Here is a 25,809-nt window from a genome sequence, read left to right as displayed (position 1 = left end):
TGGGCCTATAGTTTTTCCCAGAAAATAATGACTTGAATAATAATAATTATTAACAATGTTAATAATAATTCTAAATGACTAAATGTAAAACAAATTAAACACACACCAGTCAACAATAAATCAGGTTTATATAAATATATTTTCTAAAATACATTTGAATAATAAAAATAAACTAAAAAATTAGCTGATGGTTTCTAGTCATGGTGTGAGAGAAAGAGGGTGTGGGGGGGAGGGGGGGGGGACAACGACAGTGAGAAGGACAGAGGGAAAAGGGGAGGGGGGGGGACAACGACAGTGAGAAGGACAGAGGGAAAAGGGGAGGGGGGCGCACATGCTGGTAAAGCATGTAAAATGGCCTTGCCAGAGGGGCCTCCACCTCACAGGGAGGCGTCCAGAAGGCATCCTGATCAGATGCCCGAGCCACCTCAGCTGGCTCCTCTCGACGCGGAGGAGCAGCGGTTCTACTCTGAGCCCCTCCCGGATGACCGAGCTTCTCACCTTCCATCTCTAAGCGAGAGCCCAGACACCCTGCGGAGAAAGCTCATTTCGGCCGCTTGTGATATGAATACAGTATATCATATTTCTACCCATTTAAAAACCTTTGACTGACATCCTTGCAAAGACTGTCTGAAACAAGACAGAGAGTGGCTTTTCCTTGACATTCTAACATCACCAAAGTCATCAGGTCCTCTCTACTGTTCTGTACTGAATTATTAAGCAGGCCGTTGTCTCAGGGACAAAGAGTGCGGTTGCCAGGTTTTGTCAAAAACTAATCTAGTTTGTTGTGGTTGTTAGTGACAATATTCTACTTCAATGCTGTTTAGAAGTGTGTCTACAGTACACCAGAAACATCATCAGGGCAACACAACAAAGATGTAAAAGTACAAATGAAAGGTTATATCACCTTTAGAATTACACTGGTTGCTGGTGATAAGAGTAACTGGTGGGTAACTGAAGAGAAACGTAGAGGAGATAAGGAAGAGGAGGAGATAAGGAAGAGGGTTTGGTATGAGCTGTTAGGTGGAGTTTGGTATGAGCTGGTGGGTGGAGTTGTGTAACTGCAATCTTTGGACCTTGTTCCTCAAAGTGCTCCTATTAGCACATCCTGTCATGGACTGTATGTTCTGTTGAGTTTCATTTTCCAGCCCCTGCAGTTTAATTGAGTTTATTTGGATACTAGTCAATTCTACTTGCAACCACCAGAGGACACTGCTAAAGCCTTCTGTTTTAAGATGATACAGACTGTTGGCAGATTGTTCTCGTTCTTGTTTTCAACTCAGACAATGGAATTCACTTGATCAAGCTGCGGATAGAATCAAATTCTATCCTTCTTGTTCTTATGTTGTCGAACAATCGTCTCAGTGAAACATTTATAACAGTTTATCAATGATTCATGATTTTGCCATGTTTAGGGAAGTTCCTGTGCCATGCCAAGAGGGTTTCTCCTAAAATGGAGAGGTACATCTCAGGATTGATGATGATATTGGTCGTAAAACACGTACAATAACATGCTGTGTGGTGTGGATGACCAACCTTGTGCATTAAAGAGTTCATCTGGGCTTTCCAAGGGCCCCTACCGACCATCCGTCTGTTATCAAGCATTTCCCAGAATGCAGCTGGGATGGCCCGGTAGGGAAGCCATTGTGTGTGCACTTCACTGTACACTAAACTAGAGATACGAAAATAGAAGTATCTGTCTCTGGTGAACCCACACCCTCCTGAGGGACTTTTGACTTCCTGAGAATCTCCACCCAGTAGCCTGGAGAGTGCATCAGCCATCACCAAAGCAGATACAAAAAACAAGACAAGATCCTGTACATACAGCTGTTTAGCTTTTTAATTGTTTACACTGACAGTTCCTGTCACTACAAAGTGGTGTCAATGAATCAACAGATACAGTGGTAGAATTGCTAGAGACAATACTATATTTGGCCAATTGGACCAGGGCTAGGGTTAGGAAGGAAGGGTATGTGAGGGGATGTATGACCAAATGTGCAAATCTCACATTTGGAGGGTAAAGTTGGCATTAGGCTTGTGTTGGGTAGGTCGGTTGCCAAATTAAATAACATAAAACACTGTTTAAACATAGAAAACATCTCTGTATTATCAGAATACGTTGGGCTTGTTGCAGCTGAGTGTTTGCAGAGAGTTCTAAAAGTCTTTTTAGGGGATGGATGCGGGGGGGTGGTGGTGGTGGGGTGTGGGGGTGGTGGTGGGGTGTGGGGGTGGTGGTGGTGGGGTGTGGGGGTGTTGATGGAAGGGGTGGTTGTGGGGGAGAAGCATAGATTTTCTGGGGTGATGTCATCACTGAGCATGCTCCCTCCTGCAGCATCGCATTCCATTCCTCAGACACTGGAACAACACAGACCCCCTGACCTACCAGCTCCCCCTTACCAGTCCCCCCTCCTCTCCCTCACTCTTCCTCTCACTCTCTCTCTCTCTCCCTCTCCCTCTCTCATCCTCTCTCTCTCTCTCTCTCTCTCTCTCTCTCTCTCTCTCTCTCTCTCTCTCTCTCTCTCTACTCTTTCTCACCTCCAGCGCACCTTTTGACTTTGGGTTGTGCCCTGTCTTTTCCACTATGAAGCTGAATGCCCTTTTTGCTTCCTGTGATTTTGTTCCTCCTGTGTTTTTGAACATGGCTTGACTTTGTGAGGCAGCAGGCTGCTCAAGGTTACAGTGTACAGCAAGCCAACACGCTGACAGAGTCAGGGACTCTGAAAGACAGAGCAGATTTTTAAAGCAACTGATTCACTACTCCTATAGACATTCCCTCTTACACTACACATACACATACACACTCCCTTGCTGTAATCCATTTTTCCACATTTTTGATTGTCAACCGTCAAAAAGGATTAAAGCAAACACTTTCATTCAGAAAAGGTAATACAAAGAACCCTAAAATCAGACACGCATCTAACATCACCTTCAGCTTGTGTGTTGAGAAATAGAGTAAGGCATTCCCAGACCCGCACTAAGTCCAGGCTGAATGAGAGAGTGATCGAGCAGAGTGGGGGAAGGGAAGAGAGAGAAAAGAGAGAGGAAAAGAGAGGGCACTCGATGAGGGAGGTAGGGAAAATCAAACTGACAGAACAAAAAGACGGTGAGAGGGAGAGAGAGAGAAAAGGGAGAGGAGCTGGAAAAGATATATTTTATACATACAAACGAAAGGGGAAAAGGTGAGTGCAGCACATGTGTGCTAACTGCCTGTGCACGTATGTGGCTGTGGCCGGGTGGCTTCGAGGGTCTGCGGCAGAGAGGACACAACTGTGCTGGCGTGTGCGTGTGCGTCTGAGGGACGCGGGTTGGATCATGTCGTGCTCTTTACCGCATTTCGTAAGAGATTGACCACTCACCTTTTACGGTCGGGGAGTGGTGTTGTAGTTCAGCAGGATAGGGAGACGGGGGGGGGGGGACGGGGGGAGGAAAAGGAGTGGCTTTCTGTATAGTTAGTTGTCTTTTCTGTTGGAGCCTGCATGCTCAGTAGTGGCTCCGCAGTGACAATAGAGGACTGAAAGCGCCGAGATACAGAGAGAGCAGAAGAAGGAAAAGGAAAGAGAGAATAACCAGTCTGTGTCTGACCCCATTTCTCTCTTCAGGTATGTAATGGGCAGACAGCACTCACAAGCTGTTAGACACAGGCCATTCTGAAGAGAGACGTTGTTCCTTGTGAGTTTGTAAAGTGTTTCTGTGTGTGAGTATGTTATACTGTATGTATTTTACTGAGTGTCCATGACATTTGCTGAACAACACAGTCACTACTTCAAGTGTTTTACAATACTCTCGGCTTCAATGTTTGCTCAATCCTAAGAATGTCTATTCTACGTGAGTTAAGGTTTAGCAATGGCTGTTTTGGTGCCAAGTTCAGTATGCTTCACCAAAAGAGAATTCCTGTTGTCTTTAGTCACACTGTTTAAGTTGCTCTGTTCAGATTGTGAGCTGTCAACAATTCACCAAACACCTACTTCTCCACCCTTTACACACACATTTCAACATCAGCTAACACTGAGGCAATAGGCAGGGAACAGGTTGATGTCGTCTTCCCTAAGGCTCTGCTATGGGTATGGGTATACATGCAGGAGACTAAATACCACGCACAGTATACCGTTAGACAGTGAGGATTTCAGCATTAAAGCAATGTCAAACAAGTAACATGACACTGGCCCTGGAACCAAGTCAAACTGGCTACATAGAGATAGTCAGGTGGCTGAGCTGTTAGGGAGTCAGGCTATTAATCAGAAGGTTGCCGGTTCGATTCCCGGACGTGCAAAATGACGTTGTGTCCTTGGGCAAGGCTAAGGAGCAAGGCTAAGTAGGGTTGCCCCCCCGAGGCAACCCTACTTGCCTCGGTTTGGAATATCCCTGTACTAAATGACTAAATGTAAATGTAAATACCTCCCACTCACCCCGTTGAATCATTAGCTGGGCCGAAGCAGTGTTGATGACAGGCGATCAGATGCTACGCAGAACTGGCACCATGTGCCCAAATGTGAATGGTCCAAAAGACGCAGAGCCTCGAGGACAGCCGGTGACTGAGTTGCGCGTGTTTCAGAGCCTGCCATGGCGTCCGCAGCTCCTCAGAAGAGGATGGTCTCCTCCGTCTTCATCACCCTGGCATCTCCCTACCGAGCCACCGTCACTCAGCAACAACATGCCCGCCAAACCCACGACGCCCTGGCCGGAGACATCCAACACACGGCCGTGCAGGTTCACCCGGGGGGAAGTGACACGCTGACACACAGGAAGGGGAGCGCTGCCACTGAGGCCCGGGGGGGGAGTGCCCAGAAACAGGTGGAGACCGCTACCCGTCCCAAGGTCAGACTGTCAGTCTCTCCTCGGCCCTCAGCACCCAGCCTCTCGGACCCTGGCTCTGTCCCTGTCACTGAAGCTGGTCCGGGGGATGCAGAACCCGGGAAGGACACGCCACGGACGACCTCTGAAGGTAGAGAAGCCTGAAAGAGTTACGAAAACGTCTCCCCTCTGAAATGTATCAGGATTTATTGAGGGGGAAAACATTTGTAACATCACATCTGATGTGAGGCAGTAAACCTTTCGTGTTTTGACAGTTGGTGGATGCATGTGTCTGACGTCAACTGTCACCACATTTATACCCAGTACAGAATCAATACATTTCCATTTGTGGCTTAAACCTAACTTTGTTCTCTTGTGTCTCCTAAAAGAGCTCTTTCCTCCACCTCCTCCTCCACCTGTGTTTGTGGACACAGACCATTTGACGCAGGGAGCTTCACCCCTGCCCCCTTCACCCATACTTGAGCCCTTGCTGACTGCCCCTCTCAGCGGCAGGATTCCTGACCAAACACCCGCTCCAAACAAACAGGTAGGATTATGTGCTCTACAAGTCTGCTGAGATTCTGAAATTTAAAACAGTCTCTGTTATTGTACCACTCGCACCTCATAACACCCCAGTAAGAAAATTAAAAGTAGCTGAACTGATACTGCTGGGAAACAGATTAGTGTGTTGGTGGGGGGGGGGACAAGGGGAACAGGGGGACAGCTGTGTTTTAGATTTTACAGTCTGTGACACAGCACAAAAACACGTGACTTCTACAAAAAGATTTGTAAAAGAAAGCACCAGGATGTTATCTAAACTGTTGATCTTCCCTCCGGGACGCGTCACCCTCAACTCAGCCCTATTATGGTGCGCTTCGGCGCTTTCTTGAGAAACAAAGAAAACACAGGGTAATAAACCTGGAAGACTAGCAGAAGGAACGTTGGGTACAAGCACACTTTTCCTCTTTTGGTCACAGGGTAATGCATGCATTGCGCTCAGAGCAAAATGTATGATCTCGTGTTTGAGGCCCCTTTTCCCCAAAACACTACCCCCCCCCCCCTCCCCCAGCCACCCAATCCTGGAATAGCAGAAAAACAAATGTTCATAAAACTTACAGCAGAAAGGGTCTCATCACGCCTTATGTTTGATAACATCTATAGTCCTGTGATCACACGTCAGTTTGTCAAAGTACTGTCGCCACCACGGACAAAAGCATCATATTTCCTGTTTATGTCGCTCTTGCTGCCAGTCGGACGCTCACACTATGGCTTAAATTTAATCACTATTTTACCCCAAGGGAAGAACAGTGGAACCAGAGACGGGATCACCGTGTAGTGTGGAGGATCCTAACGATATCCTGGGGGCCCTGGAGTGCCCGCAGGAGCCAGGCATGGAGAGCAGGGGTATGATGCCGGGCTCAGTAGGATCCTACTCTCACCGATGTAATCCTGTATGACTCATCTTGGACTGTTGCCGTGTCTACATTTCAGAGGTGTGTGGCTTTTGCCGGAAGCCTGTGGCTCTCAGTGACCCAGCAATAGATGCCCTGAACCGGACATACCACGAAAGCTGCTTCCAATGCAGGCAGTGCCGTGTCCCCTTAGCTGGGAAACTGTACTACAACAATGCGGGAATCCCACTGTGTGAAGATTGCTACCAGGTCTGTTCTACTTCAGTGATTAAATGTACTTGTGGTTGTCGATCAACCGTTATCGTATTTTAAAGCAACAGAACAAATCATAGCGCCACAGATGGGCACACATAGAATGAATCATGCACACATACACACACACTTAGATTACCTATTGATACATTGTACCTTAAAGAATGTGTATAGCCCTTTTTTTTTACAAACAACGTCACAGAAGGCTTTGCATACGCCCATAGCACTGCACCTATACCAACCCAGGGAAGGGTATAAGCATTATTTATTTAGGTAGAAAGGATTACCTAATTTATCTAATCTTCCGTGCCTGTATCAGACCAGTTTGGAACTCTGCTGGGTGTGTGGCGAAGTCATCAAAGACCACGTGATCCGTGCTCTAGAGCGAGCCTATCATCCGGCCTGTTTCACATGTGCAACATGCAGTCAACCCATCGGAGAGCAGAGATTTGCCCAGGGAGAGGTTGGCGAAGTCTACTGCCTTCAAGACTATTACAGGTAAAAGCAGGCTGGTGTAAATCACACGAGATGTTGCGACAGTACGGTTGGGGCTAACTATGACAAAGAGTCGTTCTGAAGTAGTACCTTGTTGTTTGTCTGCCCTGCCACGCAGGAAATACGCTCCCGAGTGTAGTGCGTGCCAGCAGCTGATCATTCCCCGCGAAGACGGCACGGACAGTTACACGGTGGAGTGTCTGGGACGGTCCTTCCATGAGGACTGCTATCGCTGCGAGGTAATCCCACCAATCCGTTAGACACATCGATGTGACAGGACACGGATTCCAACGCCTCGGTGTGCGTGCGTGAGAGCGTGACCTACTGCCACCTGAATGCTTTTTCTAGAGACTTGTGTTTTTTTTTAGTGCACGTTATGGATCCTTTATCCATCATCTATTTTTTTCCAAGCATTTCTGTGCCGCTTTCTGAATGACAGAACGACAGTGAGGAACCATGGATAGCCTACAATTGATCATGTTGTTCCTGTGTCCCTGAAATAAAAATTATTCTTTGGCCCTCCTCAGGTCTGCATCACCCAGCTCTCCCCAGAGCCAAACGACCACGGCTGCTATCCACTGGACGGGAGAGTGCTCTGTAAGGCCTGTCACCTCACCGTGGTTCAGTCTGGTCCCCTGTAGGACTGGGGTGATCCGCACATGACAGACATGCGTCTGGGACGGAGTCGTGGGAAAAGCTTAAGGAGCAACATCCGTGGGACGGGATTCCTGAGAACAAACGGAAAAAAAGAACAGCCGTTGGCATCATTGAGAACTGGACTTTGAATGTGTCCTTTGTGACAACATGCTTTTTAAACATTTTGATATATGATTTTTTACATTGGCAAAAGTTAACAGTGGCTTTTGTACTTTTGGATTAATTTGCACTCTTTGTTAACACTATTGAAATGCACCAAAGATATTTATATTCAACAACGTAAATCAATTGTTTTCTGGTATGCATTCCATGAAGATAATGTAGTGCTGTAAGTTCTTTCCCCTTATATCCTTTCATACAAAAATCCACTAATATATTACATTTGTCTTTTGATATACTTAAAATTTGACATTAATGACCATGGGGTATGTAATGCCAATGTAAGCATGCTGTGTGTATGCTGTACATGATCTTCAATAAAGAGAGGTCATTTTGGCCATGTTTTACATTGCTATATCGTAGCCAATATTGAAATCCAAACGTTAATCTTTATAGAGGACACATACTGTACCAAATAAATATAAATATCATGAGTGAATGTGACTTTATAGTATGCCTACATTTCGAACCCAAACATCAGTTGTAGGTCTTTAGGCTTATATGTTTGATCTGAAGTTTCAATCTAAGACAATATTAATCAATCAAAAGATTTGTATGTAGTTTAGGCTATATATTTTGTGAACAAATAAGCCCTATTGTAGAAAGTAGCCTAGCCTATATAAAATATAAATAATTCGTCTATTCAATTGTACAAATAGCCTATATATTAATATTCTATTTCACATCATTTGAATAATAATTTGACTAGAGGCTAATTTAATACCGTCACAAAGATTTATGAAAGACACATCGTGCTGTCGCATGATCACATGAGCGCGCAAGTCATGAGAAACCGAGCCATTAGGGAAACGCGCAGCTCGCGCACGGTCTATGGAGAACTGCACACATTCGGAGGGATTGGGACAGCGTTAGGCCAAGATCATTTTCAGACTGAATCGGTCGTCGCTCATTTTGTGAGGCGGACTTCCCGACCGGCGGGGATTAAAACGTGCGAGAGCATATGTGTATGAAGGGGGAACATTACAAACAGGATGGTTCGGGAAACCAGACACCTTTGGGTGGGAAATTTACCCGAACATGTTCGAGAGGAGAAAATTGTCGAACATTTTAAACGGTAGGTTACGCAAGAGGGATATGGAGAGGCAGCGCGCGCTCTTCTCAACACTGGTTAGCTAGCTAGCCAACTAGTGCTAGCCGTGACTAAAACCGTGCGGCCTGTCGTGTAGGACTATTACTGGATTTACCCGTGTGATTACTCACCAGAAATGTTATATTGACAGTTGGGTACATCACTCACAGCTCAAACATAAACGAAAACTAGCTACCTCGCTAGTTTGATGAAACGCGTTGAAGCGCAGTGGCCAGTGAGCCAACATTAGCAAGCTACCATTTTGTCGTTGCTTACTACGCTTGCCAGCTAGCTCATCAAGATCAGGACCCGACTATTGCCTGGATTGTAAATATTAGGGACATCAAACGCCAACTACCCATTATTTCAGAGTAGTTAGTGAAGTTATTACGTTAACATGTTGGACTAATCATCGCAATAATGTTATACATAATTATCAACGAAAACATTATGAATTATTTGTGGTACTATTCAATGTACAAACACGAGCCACCAATTCTTTCCAGCATTAAAACCGAGCCCAGAGACACCAGCTAGCTTGTTACTACTAGTAGTACACGACCGTAGCAGTCCTGTTAGCAAGCAAGGTAATCGGTTTAAGATATGCTTGCACACCGTCAACTATTTGTTATGTTTTTTTTGTCACAATTTCATTAGTTTTCAGTTGGGTTCTTTAACAAAGTATAGGTTAAACGAATATTTTTTGTTTTTGAATCCACAAGGAACTCTCATTCGTAGCCATCGTCGGGCGAGCTAACTTGATTGCCAGCGAGAGTAGCAAACTATGCGTACTATTTCGTGAAATGGTCGTTTGTCGTAAATAATTAGAGGAGGCATTTGGCTTGTGACTTGTTACGTAGTCATAGTTTTATGTTTGTTTAGTGCCCACTGCCCAACGTATCCAAATCATGCTTGACGTACCATTCGTGCTACGATTCTAAGAATGCGTAGCGCATGCAGTGGGTCTTTACGATTTTCACAACACAAAGTTGCAAAATAGAATTAGTAGACTCTGCACCAACGAACTGCAGCGTCATTAGTTAATAACCCTAACATAAAGCGAAAGCATACTAAAGCCTTGGGGTTTGGCGAGTTTTTGCAACTGTTGCTGAAACTACAGGGCTGTTGAATGACACAGAATGCCTTAGGACAATCGTAGATGAGAGCAACTTGAATGTCTTGTTCAACTTCTTATTTGTCGTCCCCCCCCCCCCCCCTCCATTCCCCAGCTATGGACGTGTCGAGAGTGTTAAGGTTCTTCGGAAGCGGGGTTCCGAGGGTGGCGTTGCGGCCTTTGTGGATTTTGTGGATATCAAAAGTGCACAGAAGGCTCACAATGCTGTCAACAAGATGGGGGACAGGGATCTTCGCACTGACTACAATGAACCAGGGTCTGTTCCTAGTGCTGTTCGGGGCCTGGAAGACAACCCGCCCTCTAGCAGTCACGGACGGGACGTAGCAGGATTCTCTAGGGGGGCAGTGGGTCCAGTGTTTGGCCCTCCTGTGTCTCTCCACTCCAGAGAGGGACGTTATGAACGGAGACTAGACGGGTAAGTGGACATGGTCTCCCACTGAAGTGCTGGGGAACTTGGGTGTCAGATAAAAGTATTTATCCCTACAATAACATGATCACACTGTCGGGTTGTAAATCAAAAAGGGGAATAGATTCCTGAAAATGTCACATAAAGGTAATCTTTCTAGGGATCGATGCGTTCTCCTGCCTCCTCATCTTGGCCTCGCTCATGGAATCTAAAGCGAAATATTCATTCCATTCTATTTATCATAAGAGGGTATTGTCATTCAAAATGAGGGATTTATTAAGTGAAGTGTATCCTGCTTCAAATTTGGATATTACTGGGAATATCCGGGTGAGTGTGGATGTATCACATTTGTTGGAATCTATCCTGGTGAGTTTTTGGATATTTTGTTTTTCCAAAATTTGGGATGTAACTTTGATTTACCCTGGGATTGACGTTACCTGGAAGTAAATCATTGCCTGTGATGGATTAATCCTTCCGTATTTTCTTTATACTTTGAACATAATTCAGTCAGACAACGTAATCCCAAAATGGATCCCACATCATAGAAGGCAGATAGTGGTTTCCTGTTTGTTTTTTTCTCACCACCTCTCCACTGCTGGACATTTTTTGTGGCTTTGGAACATTGGATACCTATTCCTCTGGATGTAAGTGACACGAACAGGATGTAATGTATTGTCATTAGGTAGGCATCGTCACAGGGCTGCAATTGTATCTAATTCACCCACTTTATAATTCATTGATTCATAAGTATCTTCAGAAAAAGGAAAATAAATTGTAGGAGTTTGTTTCAAAAAGTGAAGAAAAACTGGACAACAAGATTATCAAGATCCATGGAGATATTTTATGAAGCTGTGGCCATGAAGACACTTGAAGACTCAGATCTTTGGATATCCGTCTGTTGGAAGTATGTGCAAAGCCCCATGATGGATGTAAGGATGTTGGGTATTGGATGAATGGGTATAGCTGCCTGTACTGGATTACTCTTCTCCAGTGTGGATTTAGCTGTTTATCCCTTCTGCATCAATATCCGGGGTTATTAATAGAACATTTGATTTTGAAATAAGATTGAATCTGCCTGTCTGCTCCCTGAAAATTATCCCCACCTACTTGAAGATTGGCTGGCTTTGTTTGGATATAGAAGATCGCAAGGAATTAACTCTTACTGAGAAGCAGTGGAATAGGATTATTTGAACCATTTTGGTGAGGGAAGTTTTTTTTAATTTTTTTTTTATGGAAGGTATCCAAAGTAGTTTTGTAGGGTACAATTGACAGCTGCAGAAAAATCCATACCTAATTTTGGCAGTAAGACTAGTCAAGCTTGCTTTCTCAAACAAGAAGACCACAATCAAGGCGGATATATTTTCAGTCTGGCTGGCATCCAGTTCATTTATTGACACATGTCACTTTGGGAAGGCTCCCAAATGGCCTGGTGTGACTGCAGTTTTTCTCTAATATTAATGTATTTTTAATCAAACTGTTCTGTATTTTCCCGCATAAGATGAATTCCATCAAGACATTTCTTTGCTTATTTTGTTTTCTTCCTTTTTCCATCCAATGAAGAGATTAAGTAATTTTGGATTATACATCAACAACCTTCCTACCCTAACTTGTGCTACTCGTACTCGATAGTTGGAGATTACATACACGTCACAACAGAGGAAATGTTTTTGCTCGACTTAGATCGAAACAATTTTTTCCCTTTGTTTTTCATTCGGCTCTTACAATTCTGACCACCTAGATTGTATTTGGGATTATATGTTCGGTAACTTCTTTTCAACAAGGTTGGTATTGTTCTGCCCTCTGCATCTCTTTCTCTTTTCCTAACCCAAACTTTGCACCTTGTCTTTTTCCTTGTCTTCTGCACTAATTGGTAGAGCTTTTAGACAGAAAAGCGCAGCTGTTTGGGCCAGAAGGCTTCTTAAGATGCCTTTTGTGCCAATGGCTTGCTTTGCAGTTCTCTTCCTCACTGTCTCTCTCTCTCCAGTTCATTCTTTTGCTTTTGCTGCCTTTAGTTCATTAAGCTATCAGCCAAACACCTTGGTCTTAGCTGTCCTAATATCTGGTCTTAGCAGTGTGTAGAAAAAAACACCAAAACCACGATGGTACTTTTTTTTTCTTCAATAATAAGAATATTTAACAGATGCTTTCATCCAAAATGACTCACTATACAGAATTTGAGATGAGGATGGTAAAACAGAATCCTGGACTTTGTGATTTCATAACTTAGCAGACACCCCCAACAGACACATTGTGCATGTTCATTATTTATGTTTATTGACTCTTGAAGTCTCACCCCCTAAATTCAATTAAGTATCTACGCTAGGGAGGGTTACTTGATGTAGTATCTACGCTAGGGTGGGTTACTTGATGTAGTATCTACGCTAGGGTGGGTTACTTGATGTAGTATCTACACTAGGGTGGGTTACTTGATGTAGTATCCACACTAGGGTGGGTTACTTGATGTAGTATACACTAGGGTGGGTTACTTGATGTAGTATACACTAGGGTGGGTTACTTGATGTAGTATCTACACTAGGGTGGGTTACTTGATGTAGTATCTACGCTAGGGTGGGTTACTTGATGTAGTATCTACACTAGGGTGGGTTACTTGATGTAGTATCTACGCTAGGGTGGGTTACTTGATGTAGTATACACTAGGGTGGGTTACTTGATGTAGTATCTACACTAGGGTGGGTTACTTGATGTAGTATCTACGCTAGGGTGGGTTACTTGATGTAGTATACACTAGGGTGGGTTACTTGATGTAGTATCTACACTAGGGTGGGTTACTTGATGTAGTATCTACGCTAGGGTGGGTTACTTGATGTAGTATCTACACTAGGGAGGGTTACTTGGTGTAATCTGGGAGCATAACCCAGTTATTTGACTACAAACTTTACTAGCCCAGATATTCGAGTGGAAAATAATAATAAGTTAATAAGTTTTAGTGTCAACAGCTATGATTTGAATGAACAAAATTCCTTTCCATGTTTTGTTTCAGTTAGTCGAATCCCAGACGTCTGGCTTTCTGTCCATAGATCCTGCTCAGCTGTGTCCTTGTTTGAATATGCCTTGAGGATGACATTTAACAGTGCACTGCCTATTTCAGTAAATCATTGATAAGTGTTTATGGGAATTGCTTTTAACCTGCCAATTTTTCACATGTTCAAGTTGTTTTTTTCCTGCAAGAATAACTCCCAGTTTTTCCCTGTCTTGTAATCTCTCCTTCCGTTTCACAGGGCCTCGGACAGCCGGGAGCGTGCGTATGATCACAGCCCTTACGGACATCATGAACGTGGTGGCACTTTTGACAGGCAGCGTCACTACAACGCAGACTATTATCGTGATCGTTCCATGTTTGCAGCTGGCCCGGGCCCGGGGGGCAGCGCCATCACTGGGAGTTTCGACACCCCAGAGCCACATTTCGAGCCCAGAATCCGAGACCCTTTTACTTTGACCAGCGGGTCGCGTCGTGACCTCTATAGAGAAGACAGGGGGCGCAGAGTGGACAGAACTTACCATCACCGCCGTAGTCGCTCGTCTCATTCCTCACAGTCTAGACACCCTTCCCCTCAAAGGACGACAGGACAGGCAGCAAAAGCCCCCAATTCCCCCAAAAGAGCCCCCCTTTCCCCGGGGAGAGCTCCACACTCTCGGTCCCACAGTCGCTCCTCTAGTTCCGATTCGGTCAGCAGCACTAGCAGCACGGGCAGTGGCAGGTAGGTTACACTTGTGATTTTTCATTATACCCTTCAGTACCATTTGTGTAAACAACCCGTCTTGTAATGTGAGGGGGGGAACAGTCACTTATTCTATTTAGTCAGATTCTTTACAGTAAACGTGTGGCTTGGGAATGGGAATCAGGAATTGTACTTTTGTGTGTTTTGACAGCAGCGATTCAAACAGCAGCTCAAGTGATGGGTCTCGTGCTGGTTCAGTGCAGTCCTCTGCCACACACGGCCCTCCCTCTCAGCCTTCCATGGGTCTGGATACAGATGAACCACGCAGAAGCTTTGGAATAAGGGTGCAGAACCTTCCAGTGCGCTCCACAGGTGAGACAAACACGCTGTGTGCAGCTTGTAAGCAATGCTATTTTGTTGTTATTGGATATAGTGCAGTGTTTGCCACAGATTAGAAAGCTATTTGTGCCGGAGACTGATTTTAATGTACTATAACACTGAGTGTAAGAAAGGCGCATTGCAAATTCAATGTATTATTATGCACTTTGACTTTGAATCACAGACTTTGAATGTGTTTTCAAGGCTGTTAAAGGGTATCTCAGTGCAGCCGCACCTACATTTAACTCTTCTCTCCTCTCTCCAGACACCAGTTTGAAAGATGGACTCTTCCATGAGTTCAAGAAACATGGGAAGGTGACCTCAGTGCAGATCCATGGTGCTTCTGAAGAGCGATATGGCCTTGTGTTCTTCAGACAGCAGGAGGACCAGGAGAAGGCTCTCACTGTCTCCAAAGGAAAACTTTTCTTTGGCATGCTCATCGAGGTCACTGCCTGGAACGGCCCTGGTATGAACTGCAAAGGGATGGGCGACTCAAATTTGTGTCTGGGTTTCCCAGTATTTCCCAAGTATTATTTCATGTCCTGTCCTGTTTCGCTAACCAATGTTGTTTGTTGACTCCTAGAAACCGAGAGTGAGAATGAATTTAGGCCTTTGGATGGACGGATCGATGAGTTCCACCCTAAGGCCACAAGGACCCTGTTTATAGGGAATCTGGAGAAGACTACCAGTTACCAACAGCTCCTCGACATCTTCCAACGCTTTGGAGAAATTGTGGTATGTGTTGAATTACAACCCAAGTCTAGAAGGTTCCAGGGGAAACGTTCATGCTTAATTTTTGGAGATATGTTAGCTAAGAGTTGTTTTCTTGTCTTTCTGCAGGACATTGACATTAAAAAAGTCAATGGTGTTCCTCAATACGCCTTTGTGCAGTACTCTGACATTGCCAGCGTTTGCAAAGCTATTAAGAAGATGGATGGAGAGTATCTGGGAAGCAACAGACTCAAGGTATTTGTGTTCTGTGCAGTATAATCCCCAACATAGGAAGACCTTGTATTTGGATGGTATCATCGCCCTAAACTGTGAAGTTGTGTATCATGTTTTTAATGTTATTTTTGCAGCTGGGGTTTGGGAAGAGTATGCCTACAACATGTGTCTGGCTCGATGGGTTGGCATCTAACATCACTGACCAGTACCTCACACGCCATTTCTGCCGTTATGGACATGTAGTTAAGGTATTGTGTTCTTTGTATATTTTGCATTCTGTGACATTGATCATATTTACTGAGGAACAAACTTTGAAAAAAAAAATTGTTCTTTTTGTAGGTTGTGTTTGACAGATTGAAAGGGATGGCGCTTGTATTGTACAACAACACTGACTTTGCACAAGCAGCTGTCCGAGAGACCAAAGGGTGGAAAATTGGCGGTAACAAAATAAAGGTAAAGAAAATGCAAGGAATCTGTACGCTAGTGTCTGAGGTTGACGAGACTTTTAATAAAATATATTGTCGTGCTTGTTTTTGTGCAGGTGGATTTTGCCAGTCAAGAGAGTCAGATGGCTTTCTATCGCTCTATGCAGGCTTCAGGGCAAGACATCAGAGAAATCAGAGACATCTATGAAATTCCAACTGAAAGAAGGTATGGTTCACTTAAGCATTAGAATAATGTGTATTGGACAGATTTTCTCGATGTTCAATATGGCGATTGTTGTAAGAAGTAAGTAGTTGCCTTGTGACATTTTTTGTAATATATTAGTTTCTGCTTGTCCCCCCCCCCCCCCCCCCAGAGAGGAACGTAGACCTCCATACCACGAGTTCACAGCTGAAAGAGCTTACTATGAGAATGTTCGCACCCCTGGAGTCTACCCAGAAGACCCCAGGCGAGACTATCCTGCCCGCAGTAGAGAACGTTTTACTGAGCTGGAGCATTACCAGGGGGATCACTTTGACCCACGGTTCCACGAAGATCCCAGGGAGTACAGGGACTATCGAGATCCTTTCGAGCAAGATATTCGAAAATACACGTACATTCAGAGGGAGAGGGAAAGGGAGCGGGAACGTTTTGAGGCTGACCGCGGCAGGTGGAGCCCCTCCCACGGACGCCGTCCAATCACCCCTGCCGTTTCCCCTTCGCCATCTGAGCGTGCCCCCAGAGATTCTGAGCGACGGGTCTACAGCCAGTCCTCTGAGAGAAGTGGCAGTTGCAGCTCCCTCTCACCACCACACTTCGACAAAGCTGACAAGACTCCACTGGAACATGGCGCCAAGACTGATAGGTTGGACAAGGACACACAACTGCCCCCGGCTGAACGTGGCCCTGGAGCTGAGAAAAGCAAACGTGGACGGCGGAAGGAGAAAGCTGACAAAGAGAAAGGTGAGAAGATTAAATTGAGAAAAGGAAAGGTTCAATCTCCCAGTGTCCCACCTATCGAGACAGAGTTGGAGACGAGCCTTGAAGCGGGTTTTGGAAGGGGAAAGGTTTCAGACCAGGACAGCATCGAGAGACAGCGATATAAAGGGGATAGTGATCCTTCTACAAATCAGACAGCGTCAACATCTCGCCAGGATCCTCTTAAAAGTGAGAGACTTGACGTGGTAAAGGCTGAGGGTGTAGAGGTGGATGGCAAAAGTAGATCCAAGAAACACCAAAAAGGCGACGTAGGAAATGATGGGAAAGACGTATCTGTAGATTCCGATCGCCTTGCAGCAAGAAAAAGGCGCTTTGGAGATGCCAGTGGAAAGACCATCAGACAAAAAAGGAGTAGATTGGAGGATGAAGACGGGAATCAAATTCAAGATTTTGGACCTAGCACTGCAGTTGATAGTGACAGCAAGCTAAAAGATCCACAGCGGAAAGATTCTAGGTCCAAAACCGAAAGGATGGTGTTTCTCAGCAGTCATAAGGAAGGGCAAGATTCTGGGGCCAGAGGACAAGGAGAACCGTCAGAGGGGCCCATTGAGCCAGTGGACTTGAACCGCCTTCCAGGGAACATTACATCCAGAAGGTATTCCCATGAGGGCAGCGTGGACCAGGAGACTAAAGATCAAGAACAACACGCCGTTTTCAAATACGGTCCACCAACAACAGACAACGACAAAAGTGGAAAGGAACGGGAAGAGCATGTGGATATTGACCTGTCTCAGAGTTACCGGAAACAAATGGAGCAAAATAGAAGGCTCCACCAACAGCTGCAGGAGTCTGACAAATCAGAGAAACCTGGAAGTCCACTAGGTGTTGAAACTGATGATCTTGAGCCCCGAAGTCTTGTGCATGAAGTGGGTAAACCACCTCAAGATGTAACGGATAATTTCCCATCTCATAAACTTAAAAAACTAGATCAGTTTGACATTCAGGATGCAAGTAGTAAAAGGGAGCGTGTCTACCGGAGACAGAAAAGTGAGGATCCTGAGTGGAACAGCACAGCCTCTCTGGGATTGCAGCACTTTTCCCACCATGCAGATGATGAATTTGCTGACTTTTCACACCTTAGGGAAGTTAAAGCTGAGGACAAAGTACATCCAGAGTTGGAGCTAGCAGACAAACGGACGCATACCACTCAAGTATCCAAGCCAAGCACTCCTCTGCATGGAAGTGATGAAGACCAGCAAAAGCGTTGGGAGAGCCGAGTCAAGCAAGATTTGTTACCTGACTTGAACTTCAGCAGAAGTCTTGGGAAAAACCTGCATAATCGTAAACGGTTGGAGTATGGAATTGGACATGATTTGGAACCTGGAGAAGTACGATCTGACTCAGAGGAAGACAGAGAGAACAAACCGCACTCTCCAATGCCCTCTACATCGGTGCCTTTCTCCGAGAGGCCAAGAGGTGACAGATTTTCAGATCCCAAGTTAGCCACCCTGGAGAGGAACAAGTTCTACTCCTTTGCACTTGACCAGACCATCACACCAGATACAAAGGCGCTGTTAGAGCGTGCTAAATGCCTGTCCTCCTCGAGGGAAGATAACTGGTCTTTCTTGGACTATGACTCTCACTTTGCGGGTTTGCGTAGCCAAAAAGATATTGAGAAGGTGGAACCAACACCGCGACCAACACCTTCTTGGTACATGAAGAAGAAGAAGATTCGGAGTGGGTCTGAAGACAAAGTAGATGATAGAAAGGAAGAACCTAAGCCAGAAGAGCACGAACGCAGGGAGCTGTTTGCTTCCCGTTTCCTTCACAGCTCAATCTTCGAGCAGGATTCTAGACGCCTGCAGCACCTAGAAAGAAAGCATGAGGACCCAGAGCATGGCCAGAGCCAACAAACTGGTCAACAAGGCACGACAGACACACAGCCAGACTCTGAGCCAGTTGTCCTGTTCCATAGTCGTTTTTTGGAGCTTACACGACTGCAGCAACAAAAGGGGAAGGACCAACTGCAACAAGAAGTTAAAAGGGGAAATCTTGTTGATGAGAATAAAACTGAAAAACCAATTGATCAAGAACTGCAACCTCTGCAGGTACCGAAGGTCGCAGAGCCCCCTTTGGAGCCAGATATCAAACCTGTTAGCCCTGCAGAAGAGCGCATGTCTTCTGAGCCGCCACTTGTGCTCAATTTAGGCGTTTCACTTGCACCTAAGGAGACGTCTCCACAGGATGAAAAACGTGTAATTAGAAGTCCATCTCCAGATATATTACCAGTATCTATGGTTAAGGAAGAGAACAAATACAACAAACAACAATCTTCAACCCCACCCTACCCACAAGTTGAGATTCCACCTCCTGCAGCTGAAGGTGTTGTAGCCACTGAGCCAGCTCCTCCACCAGGCAAATTTAAATCCTCACCAAGTGAAGAGAAATCTGAAGATGCGACTCCAGTTGTCAAATCCCTTATGGTTGAGTCGCCCTGTGATATTGATGGTGGTACTCAAGAAGCATCGGTAAGCGGTTCTGAGCCAGAGCTAGAGCCAGGACTTGAGCAAGCCACATCTGAACTAACTGAACTGAAAGTTCCTTCACTTCCTGACACTGCTGAGGAGATGGATGTTTCAAAATCTGACGAGTCTTACACTGCCAAAACAGAAACCCACTCTGATACGGAAAATAAACTTGATCAAGATAAAGTGCCTGTTTACGTTGAAGCAAGCGAAGAACCAGTCTCACCTCCTCAAAAGACTAAAAACAAAAAGAGTAAGTCCTCCCCTATTCAAGTTGCTCCTGCCTCTTTTACCTCTGTATCTAGTACTGAGAAACCTGTCACACGAAAGAGTGAACGCATTGATAAAGAAAAGCTCAAACGAGCGTCATCGCCAAGAGGAGAGTCTTCAAAGATCAGTTCTGATTGTAAATCCACAGCCAAGTCTCCAATACACGGAGCAGACTCTGAGCAAGGCTCAGAGCCGAGCATATCAACTGGACGAGCAAGGCGCAGAAATGTTAAATCTGTCTATGCAACTCCACTTGACGATGACACACGAACAGGAAAGGACGCGTCAGAGTCACCACGTTCTGCACGGAAACGTGGTGGTGACAAGGATGCTCCACCGCAGCAAAATGAAGAGCAGGATCCCCTTGTTCCGAACACCTCGAAAAGGGGACGTCCACCCAAGAATAGAAGACAGGGGTATGACGCTTCAAGAAAAGGTGATAGATCAAAAATGGACACCAAAGACATTGACTCAAATGAATCAGAGAGTGGGGAAAAAATCCCTAAAGCCTCGAAAGGTCGTCATTCTCCGTATGCCTACAAAGGGTCAGGTCAAGTAGCTCAGTCCGGAAGCAGTAAAGGAGAAAAATCTGATATTCCTGATGTTCAACATCAGACAGATATTTCAGAGGATGACAGTTTGGCTCCACAAGATCCTTTGGTGTCTAAAGACAATTCATCTTTACCTGATGTGACAAAGAAAGAAGAGAAAGTCAAGCAACTGGTAACAGATAAAAGGGATCAAGACAAAGACAAGAATGACCCATCTGAAGACGAGGCATTTGGATCTGTATCAAGTGAGAAAGGGATAGAGGCCCTAGTTATAGATGAACAGCCCTCTTTGGAAGACAAGAAAACTGTTAGAGGAAAATCAGTCAAGTTGACACGGACCCCAAAGTCTCCAGTTCTCAAGAACTTAAAAATTAGACTGAATGTCACAGAGGTGAAAGATTTACTTCAGTTAGGAGATGACGAGACGGGAAACCAAGAGGATTACTTAAAAAAGACCAAACCAAGCGACTCAAATGACCAGCTGCTTGAATGTAGTCAGAGTAAGGAAGAGAGTCCCAGTAATGAGGACAATGAAGAGGAAATGCCAGATGCTCAGCCTCCCTTGGATCCCTCTCAAGAACTAGAGCTGGTCCAAGCTGTGGAGAACATCGCTAAACTTACAGGTCCAACCTTACCTACAGACCCACAGCCCCTCACTCCACCAGTCCCCGCTACAGAAGTGAAATGTGACACGGAGGAGGAAAAACCTAACAATCCTGCCAGTGAGAACGAACTAATGGCTGCCATTGATTCGATTACTGCTGAGGAGGCAACTGTTCCTATGGCTCAAGATCCAGTAATTGCTCCTGCTGCTGTAGAGTCAGATTCGGAAATTAATACCTTCATCCAGCCAGTCAAGGGAATCGAACCAACAATACAAACATCCTCTTCTCAGGGTGAGGCTCCTTTCCCTAACACGCCCAAGAAAAATTTAAAGGGGCGAGCAAAAACACCCAAACGGCCAAAAAGCCAAAAGCCAAGCAAAAAGGAACCCAGCAAAGAAAGCTTGTCAGAACCTGAGAGCTCCTCCATGGCAACATCAGACAGCACATCCTCCAACACTCAGACCATAGTAGAATGTCATTCATCATCTGCTGGTGTCATTACAGCCACATCTTGGAAGCCAGAACCTGAACCATTGGTTGCCAAGGTTGCAGATGGGACAGCTGAATCAAAAGTATTACCTGTAGAGCCACCTCAACATATCAAACCCGTCTACCCTTCTACTAAAAGTCCCAACTGTCCCAAACCTCAACAACCACCACCTGAGTGCATCTCACCCTCGTTGTCTCCACCCCCTAGCCGACCAAGTGTCAGGCCTCTACAGCCAAGTAGGATCCCAGTTTCCCCACCAGATTGGCGCAGCCAGTCAAAAGACACTGGATTCCTATCTGCAGTGTTACCAGGCCCCTTTGAAAATCAGTCGCCTCCCTCAGACCATGAAAGCTTGGATCCTGATCATAACACAAGTGACTTAAGACGCATTCTAATTAAAAATAAAAATGTTTCACTTCCAGGAATCGGTTCCCTTTCGGGCAATTTGGCAATCCCCACCCCTAATAATCCACACATATCTGAAAACACTCCACTGGTTGCTGTGCCAAATAAAATCCCACTCTCTGAAAGTAGACCACCACCTCATCCAGCTCAGCCTATAGTCCGACCCCCTGCCTCCCTACCATCTCCTGAGACAAAGTCGGTTGTATCTGTCATTGCGTCCACTGCCACTTCTGTCATCAGCCGTGTTTGCAATCCTCCTGATTTGGAAGAAAAGGGGAATGCCACTGGAGCAAATCCCGGTATGGAAATGCAACTTCCCAAACAAACTTACCGATCCAGCATGGAGGATGGTGGTTCCTACCATGGGCCATCAGTCGGTGAGGAGGGGGGAAGTGCTGGACGTTTTTTGGTTGAGAGCTCCACTCTTAGTACTGGATCAAACCCAGGGCTAAGAGTGAACACCTCAGAAGGTGTGGTAGTTTTGAGTCACTCTGGGCAAAAAAGGGAAGGCCCTCTTCGCCTCTTTGCGAAAATAAGCCAGATCCCACCTGCAACGGCAGTTGACATGGAATCTCAGCAGCTTGTATCAATGCCCCAAATAAAACAGGAACTGTATACCCACCCACAGTCAAGCACTCCGAAGTGTCCTCAAACGTCAGCAGACCATGGTCACCCGGCTAAGACACAGCAGGCCGTGTCCTCCATAAAACAAGAAAACACAGGTTTGGAAAAGATGGCTCACTACCAGCCTGGGACTCAAGGAGGAGTTGTAAAGCGGCTTCCGCAAGCAGTTGGAGGTCAACAGGTGATTGGATACCATCAGTCTTCAGACTTTACCATGTTGCTAAAGCATCCAAAGAAAGTAGAAGGAGCAGATGCACTGAATTCTGATGGGGGAAAGCTGTCTTGGACGTCTGCCATAAGTCCAGCAATAAGCCCTCACTTGCCCTCGCCAGCTGGCAACCATGTTGGCTTTGTCTCTGCCACAGCTGGTGACCGAACTCCGTCTCATCTCAGTGGCGTGAAACAGGAGCCCCGTTCTCCACGGAAGTCAGCCCACCCTCATTCTCCATTCTCGTCTCAGATAGGCTCCTCTTCCCCCAAAGGTATCCCAGTGATGTTAACCTCAGGCCTGCCAACCATGCAGCAGTATGTCACCAGTGTCCACCACCCAGAGCAGTCGGTGATCATGCCTCCTCACAGCGCTCATGGTGCCTTGGGCAGGATGTCTCCCCACCGTGGAGCCCAAACTATTCCCATGGCGCATCTTGTCCAGGGAGAAGTGAGGGTGAACACCCCGCCCCTTTCTGCAATGAGTTTTGGTATCCATGGAGAACCCCATGCCTCTCCATGGTCAGGCCCGATGCAGCAGCGGCCCACCTCACCCCAGACCGTCGGCAGGGACATGGTGCTCAAGGTGAACCCTGGCACCGTGAGGAGCCATGAGGGGGAGCAAGAGGATCCCAGGCGCTTTCATCCGGCTGCTGGGAGGCCATCTGCCACTCAAGTGAAGCCAGAGACGATGCAGCCAGACCCCCGTGCAGCGCTACGCAGCGGCATGCAGATGGACCAGTACATCACGTCACCCAGGGACGTGCGTGTGCTCATGCATCACCCGCAGGGAGAGCGCGCTGGCCCAGAGCCGCACGCAGGGGGACACATTCAGGAAACACTCCCGCCTTCCTCAACCTCCAGCAGCATTGCGTCGTCCATGTCTCCAAGAGCTCACTTGTTGTCTAAAGGCGTGTCGGAGAAGGATGGACCAAAGCCGCTAGAAGCTAAAAGGCCACACTCTCCCAGCAAAGATGGTATGATGGGGATTCGAACCCCTGTGTCAGCTATAGCATCTCCTCAACGGGTTCAACTGATGGCGTCAGGAACAGGGAGCTCCTTTCCAGAATACTCCACCATCTACAGCAACACGAGGGGCATCCATTCTCAAGTCACCGAGTCATCCACTGTAGGGATCCAAGCACCCGTCAACATAACATCAGCTCTGGTGAGTTTAAACAATGCAGGCTATTTGGAATAGTACAACAATTTGTGGGTTTCTGCTTTTCGGTGGAGAAAACATAAATGTCATTACTTAACCATATGTTTAATGTCCTTAGGGTGGGGAGCACAGCCAGGCACAAACTGGACCCCAGCCTGTCTACATGGTGCAACTTCTCACGGTGAGGCACTGATCAGTAGGAAGGAACACACCACAAGGAGTCAGTAAAATTCATTTAAAGACGGTTCTTGTTGTGTTTTATATTCTAATTTTTGTTTGTACTTTTCCATTTGAGCAGAAGTACCCAATTGTGTGGCAAGGCCTGCTGGCGCTGAAAAATGACACAGCTGCTGTCCAACTGCATTTCGTCTGTGGCAACAAAGCCTTGGCTGTGCGGTCACTGCCACCACCACTGCCAGAGGGAGGCCAGTTGCTCCGGATTGTCCAGAGGATGAGACTAGAGGCCTCTCAACTAGAAGGAGTGGCAAGAAGAATGACAGTGAGTGTATTCAGGCTGGATGTTGTAACCTTCCTTGAAGCCCAGTTAAGGAGTGTGATTCGATTGGCCAATTGTGAAGTGCTTGGCACACAGAAAATGGGAAGTGGAAACCAAACTAGTGGAACCCATGTGTTTTGTGAAACTATGTGTAAACACACACTCACACACACACACACACACTCACACGCACGCACACACACACACACACACACAATTGCACTTTTATACAAATACAGACAAAAATGTATTAATTTTATAAGACAATATTCATGTAAAAGATCTTGGGTGCCCAAGACTTCTGAACTTTGTGTGTTTTCACACTTTACTCTCTGTGCTTTAGGGGGAGAGTGAGTTCTGTCTCCTCCTTGCTCTGCCGTGTGGACGAGACCAGGATGATGTCCTGAACCAGACCCAGACCCTGAAAGCCGCCTTCATCAACTACCTGCAAGCCAAGTTAGCTGCTGGTATCATCAATGTTCCCAACCCAGGATCCAATCAGGTATGCATTTTAATGAAGTTATAATGCTATTCAACTACCTGTCATTATTTTTGATATGTGAAAGGTTAGGAAATATTTCAGATCATAGGTCACTAATGACAACTGCCATTTGTGTTCTTTTTTCCCCCACTTCACCACACAGCCTGCCTACGTGTTGCAGATCTTCCCACCTTGCGAGTTTTCCGAGAGCCACTTGTCCCGGCTAGCTCCCGATCTCCTAAACCGGATCTCTAGTATCTCCCCGCACCTCATGATTGTCATCACAACCGTATAATAGTCCCTCCTCGCCCACCTAGCAGCCACCTCATCAGGGGACGATATTAACGGCAAGACTCAGGAAACGAGAGGAACGGAAGGATTTTTGTTCTTGGAGACATTGGGAATGTTAAGGAAACGTCCTATCGGAACTTAAATTTTTCCCTGTCACTCACTTTTTTTGGTCACTCCTGCCTGGTAATTTTGTCTTTACAAGCTCGGGATGGACTGAACCAGAGCTCTGTTCTATATGTGCAGTCTTATTTGACCATTTTCTCTGCTGTATTTGTATTTATTTGGGAGTATTTTTTTTTTTGTGGGGAGATACTTTAATGTAAAGGAAACGAAAATCAGGATCTTGATGAACAAGGATGAGTGCAAACTGGGTGGCCTTTTTTCTGTATTAATCTTTTAATGATTGTGTCATTTTCAATTCTATATAGGAAAAGGATCATTGAAGCTGTTGTTCCACAGCGACAAAAGACATTTCCACATGCATTTTAAGTACAATAATAATGTACAAAGGTTATTTTCCAGCCTTTCCTATAGATTTAATTAACTTCAAAAACTATTAAAACATGAAGAGAGAGGACCATGTCAGCCAATCAACTCCTTATTTCACCAGCTCTGCTGTTCCATTTTCGGTCTACTGAACCAGGCTCAGAATCAATCGAGTGGGATTTAGGAGTTTTTGAAATACTGGACTCTGTAAATATTTTAAATATTTGACTAAATGGAACTTGGACAACTTGACACAGAGACCCGCAACCATGAAAATACAAGATGCTGAGATTTAGGAAGAACAAACAGGGTTTGTGAGGAAGTAGAATTCAACCCTTGGTTTTGTGATGTAAATACTTGTGACAAGGCAGGTTGGTGAACTCTTGTGTGGAGTTTGGAGAGGGCACTTCACATTTTGTTACTCAAATAAAAAAAAAATCCAGAAAACTTGAATGTT

General features: G+C 45.6%; 2 protein-coding genes across 6 annotated transcripts; both read left to right on the top strand.

Moving 5' to 3' along the window:
• The first annotated feature begins 3,090 nt into the window (after window positions 1–3,090).
• Window positions 3,091–8,110, top strand: fblim1 (filamin binding LIM protein 1). 3 transcript variants are annotated; one of them, XM_084706439.1, is made up of 8 exons: window positions 3,091–3,176; window positions 4,550–4,939; window positions 5,178–5,335; window positions 6,087–6,192; window positions 6,280–6,449; window positions 6,772–6,950; window positions 7,066–7,186; window positions 7,475–8,110. In XM_084706439.1, exons 2-8 carry the CDS (start codon window positions 4,558–4,560, stop codon window positions 7,586–7,588), a joined length of 1,230 nt encoding a protein of 409 aa, XP_084562565.1. In that variant the 5' UTR covers window positions 3,091–3,176; window positions 4,550–4,557; the 3' UTR covers window positions 7,589–8,110. The 3 variants fall into 3 exon arrangements, with proteins under 3 accessions (XP_084562565.1, XP_084562563.1, XP_084562564.1); XM_084706437.1 differs by lacking the exon at window positions 3,091–3,176 and adding an exon at window positions 3,452–3,596; XM_084706438.1 differs by lacking the exon at window positions 3,091–3,176 and adding an exon at window positions 3,643–3,666.
• Window positions 8,111–8,595: 485 nt separating this feature from the next.
• On the top strand, window positions 8,596–25,805 carry LOC146272273 (msx2-interacting protein). 3 transcript variants are annotated; one of them, XM_084706430.1, is made up of 15 exons: window positions 8,596–8,838; window positions 10,083–10,403; window positions 13,634–14,113; window positions 14,289–14,446; window positions 14,718–14,918; window positions 15,036–15,187; window positions 15,293–15,418; window positions 15,532–15,645; window positions 15,737–15,850; window positions 15,939–16,048; window positions 16,197–23,604; window positions 23,717–23,779; window positions 23,897–24,097; window positions 24,438–24,596; window positions 24,739–25,805. In XM_084706430.1, the coding sequence occupies exons 1-15, from the start codon at window positions 8,756–8,758 to the stop codon at window positions 24,868–24,870; spliced, it is 9,822 nt and encodes a 3,273-aa protein (XP_084562556.1). In that variant the 5' UTR covers window positions 8,596–8,755; the 3' UTR covers window positions 24,871–25,805. The 3 variants fall into 3 exon arrangements, with proteins under 3 accessions (XP_084562556.1, XP_084562555.1, XP_084562557.1); XM_084706429.1 differs by having other exon boundaries at window positions 14,286–14,446; XM_084706431.1 differs by lacking the exons at window positions 8,596–8,838; window positions 10,083–10,403 and adding an exon at window positions 10,435–12,175 and having other exon boundaries at window positions 14,286–14,446.
• Window positions 25,806–25,809: the final 4 nt, after the last annotated feature.

The sequence above is a fragment of the Hypomesus nipponensis genome, chromosome 9 (genome assembly GCF_054491055.1).
Source record: "Hypomesus nipponensis isolate SF chromosome 9, ASM5449105v1, whole genome shotgun sequence".
Taxonomy (NCBI): domain Eukaryota; kingdom Metazoa; phylum Chordata; class Actinopteri; order Osmeriformes; family Osmeridae; genus Hypomesus; species Hypomesus nipponensis.
Note: the sequence above shows the minus strand (reverse complement) of the source record. Positions and strands in the feature narration are given on the sequence as shown.